Source organism: Hibiscus syriacus, unplaced genomic scaffold (genome assembly GCF_006381635.1).
Source record: "Hibiscus syriacus cultivar Baekdansim isolate YM2019G1 unplaced genomic scaffold, ASM638163v2 tig00111402_pilon, whole genome shotgun sequence".
Taxonomy (NCBI): domain Eukaryota; kingdom Viridiplantae; phylum Streptophyta; class Magnoliopsida; order Malvales; family Malvaceae; genus Hibiscus; species Hibiscus syriacus.
In genome coordinates, this window is record NW_024063082.1 from 3,939,267 (window position 1) to 3,942,895 (window position 3,629).

Here is a 3,629-nt window from a genome sequence, read left to right on the forward strand (position 1 = left end):
ATATAATTAGTATATTAAATTTATATTTTTAAATAATGTTCATAAGTATCATATTTATTTATATAAAATATAATATAAAAAAATTTATGGTAGTAAAATATTATTTTAAATAATTACATTTTTACAATAATACTATTTTTTCATCCAATAAAATTATAAATAGTAAAATATTGAATATTAAAAATATGAAATATTTTAAATTCTCAAAATTATTAATATTTTAATAAATCAAACTCTTTGTATATTCTTATTATTTTTATATAATTTTGAGTAAAGTATAAAAAATAAGAATTTAGAAGGATCAATATAAAAAGAATTCATTAGTCTAAGGGTATTCTTGTCCAAAGTGGTGAGAATGTAAGATTATCTAAGAATTTGGAGGTAAAGATATTCCCACCATTTTAACCAAAAAATGCTACTATTAGGAAAAGAGTATTCCCGATAATGTAAGATTTCGTGAATCAAACGTGAGAATACAATTCCGGAAGAAAAAAAAAAGCATTCCCCTTGATAATGTAAGATTCCGCGAACCAAACGCACCCTTAAAGTTATTAGAAACCTAGGGTTTCTTATCAGGGTCGATCGTCAGCACGTATCAGCCGTTGAATCTGGCTGATGTTCTAATAACCCAGATCAATTAAAAAATGTCAAATGTTTGATCTTCTGCGCGTGTATGCACGCAAAACAACCCAACTTTCTCACGCGCGTCCATAGAGTTCTATTGCAGCCAATTCACCCGAAGATGTGTGCACACCTCTATATTGAATAATAGTTTGTATTGTTTAGGGGTAGGCTAAGCGGGAGCTATGAGTTATGGCTCATGCCGATGAACCTTGAACACTAAAGGAGTGGAGGAAGGATTCTAAAAGGAAGAAAAGGATTCTAAAAGGATTCATCCGACAACCTCATTGTTCCCTCTTCAAGACTCATGGGAAAACGAGCTATTCCATTTGAACAGGCCTTTAGTTGTGAATAATGCTCTCAATTTTTAATAGGATGGGAAATGCTAGCACTTCCTTTTCCAAACTACTTCACCCATGAACACTTGTTCTTCCACAGCCCAATACTTTATATCTAAATTATTTCATACATTATTTGATAGTATTTTAGTTTTTACAGCACATTTCTCACTCTCTTCAACCACACTTATTTCTCAACCCAAACATAATACAACACAATCTCTTTAGCAGCAATATGAAACTATTTTTATATAAAACTCCCATGCCAAAAACTAGCTAGAATCACGGTCTAAGCAGCAGTTACTTCACCGGACTCTGTCAACATTCGATTAATCTCCTTAGCAAAGCTCTCCATAACAGGTGCAGGCAAGCAAACCGGGACTGCAATCCCTTCCTTCCCCTCCTTATTCTTCCAAGGTATGTAAAAGCTTATAATCTCTCGACCATTAGCCGGTCCACCAAACTCTGCCTTGCCCCACCCAAAATCAACCTCCCTGAACCTGGCTCGAGTCAAATCCGACACGATCAAAGATCGAACCGTATTAACATTTGGTCGTCCTCTAGTCACTAGCAAATCAGCCGTCGATTTCATGTACTCTTCGGTAACCTTTGCCTTGACCTCCTTCACTAGCTTCACTGCAAATTCTAATGGATTTTGGCTAAGCTCCCTTGCAGTTGTTTGAGCCGCGGGGTACCCGAGTACATTCCCGTAATACCCTAATGGCAAAGGAGGGTTGAATTTGGACCTTGCATTGACTATGCAGATGAACCGAACGTCTTCGTGGGGACCAAGTTCCAAGGCTATCGTACGACAGCGCCATATGCATGCGGTTAAGACATCGAATGTTGAACAACAGAGGTTGTCGGAGATGAGTCTTTTAAGAGCTGAAATTTGAGTTGGCCCAAAGAAGAAAGAGCGGTGAACCAAGTTGTCTGTCGGCATGATTGTACCGATGGCGACCATCGAATGGTCGTACTCGTGGTGCTCGCATGTTATGACCGGTGGGTTTCGAGCATTCAAGAGTTGTCTTTCCCAAACGGGTGGGATTGAGGAAGCCACTGAACCTCGTGCTATTTCGCCCATGGCAGAAATGAATTGGATCAACCCAACAGCGTCACTCATAGTGTGATTGAACCGGTGGGCAAAGATAAAACCACCACATTTCAAACGTGTCACCTGTTAAAACATTAATATTATACTTAGTTACACGTTTCTAGTGTAAAATTTTAATAAGAACTATCATTATTAAATGAAGGAATACCTGAATTTGTAGCACCGGACAGTTTAACAAATCATTAGACTCAGGGGGCTCACAAAGAAGCTCACTGAAACAAGGAAATGGAGGGTGAAGTGAATCACCAAAATCGTCGAGTGTAACATCAGCTTCTGCCTCGACAAACAACACACCTTCCCCGGTACAATCCACCATAAGCTTCCCGTCCGGCCCTTCTTTTAGTCTACCGGCAAATGGATAATAGAACACTAAGGCTTTCGCAAGTGCTTCTCTTATAACCCTGACGGGATCCTCTCCTTGCATGCTACCGTTGCACCGATAAATATGGAGCCCTCGAATTTGGAAACGATGACCGTCTTGGTCATCAATGTCAGACAGCATCTTACACTCGCGAGGGGTTGGTTTAGCAGGGACGACAAGCTCCGGTTCCTGCCTTCGTACAGTGAACACTAGAGAAGCGGGTTGTAGCAATGCCATGGCCAGAACTTCTTACTATTTTTTTTCTTCCTCTTTGTGTTAATTTTAACTGTGTTGTTCTCATATTTATAGGTGAAAAATACTTTTTTTGAGGGGCTTAGTAATTTGTAGGTGAACTGCTAACAATGTGGTTTCATTTAGATTCTGACAGAATCGTTCCATCATTTTTTTGTACTTTTTTCCCTCTTTGAGGATAATTATGAAGATTTAGTTGACACTTTTTATGAATAAATTTTTCCAAAAATATGCTACGATAACTACGTGGTTTCTTCGATTTTAATTAAACGATTCTATTTTTACTTTTGAGCTTAGCAGTGACATTTTAATGGTTGATCAATGCGATGTTCGTTTGAGAAGAAATCATCGACTCTATACAAGTCATAAATTTTCTTCATAGCTACAGTTTGTGTAATGGTTGATCTGAATTGGGGTTTCAGGCATATTGATTGTACATTATTAGTGTTAGTTATTTGGTTTTGACATTTTTAGGTCATTGAATTTAGAGTTTAGCAATTGTTGATTTTTTTTCTATATTATTGCTGGTTGTTGTTATTTAATGCTATCTACTCTACTGTTTGCACAATAGTTTAAAGGTGTTCATGGAACTAGAAGCTTAAAAAGCTTAGTTTTCATGGAGGAAAAGCGAAACATGTAGCTTAATCGTCGTGTTTGTCGTTAATAAGACAAAATAGTATGTTTTTTTATTCAAGATGAGTTTCATATGCATCTGAAAGCTTGAAGCCTAACAACTTTGGTTACTGTCTAAACGACTGTTGCAATCACTGGCCTATAACAAGTTTGATTTCCAACAAGATTCAGAAGAAAGCATATGTTAGAATATAATTAGTTACAAGTCCGTAAGTATTTTCATTTTTGTTGGTAATTACAGATATATCATTGTATCGAACTTATATTGATCCAATTCATCTTGCCCTAATACAAATTTTGAGAGTCGGTT

At 36.9% G+C, this 3,629-nt stretch overlaps 1 protein-coding gene across 1 annotated transcript; it reads right to left on the bottom strand.

Moving 5' to 3' along the window:
- Positions 1-1,243: 1,243 nt before the first annotated feature.
- On the bottom strand, positions 1,244-2,676 carry LOC120162291 (benzyl alcohol O-benzoyltransferase-like). Its single transcript, XM_039172461.1, has 2 exons — positions 2,222-2,676; positions 1,244-2,136 (listed from the first exon to the last, which is right to left on the bottom strand). Exons 1-2 carry the CDS (start codon positions 2,669-2,671, stop codon positions 1,249-1,251), a joined length of 1,338 nt encoding a protein of 445 aa, XP_039028392.1. The 5' UTR covers positions 2,672-2,676; the 3' UTR covers positions 1,244-1,248.
- Positions 2,677-3,629: the final 953 nt, after the last annotated feature.

Bases quoted from the DNA above. Each gene is read 5' to 3' on its own strand.
- LOC120162291 (XM_039172461.1), bottom strand. From the start codon at position 2,671: ATGGCATTGCTACAACCCGCTTCTCTAGTGTTCACTGTACGAAGGCAG. The intron at 2,137-2,221 runs GTATTCCTTCAT...ATGTTTTAACAG, and splicing joins GTCCGGTGCTACAAATTCAG to GTGACACGTTTGAAATGTGG.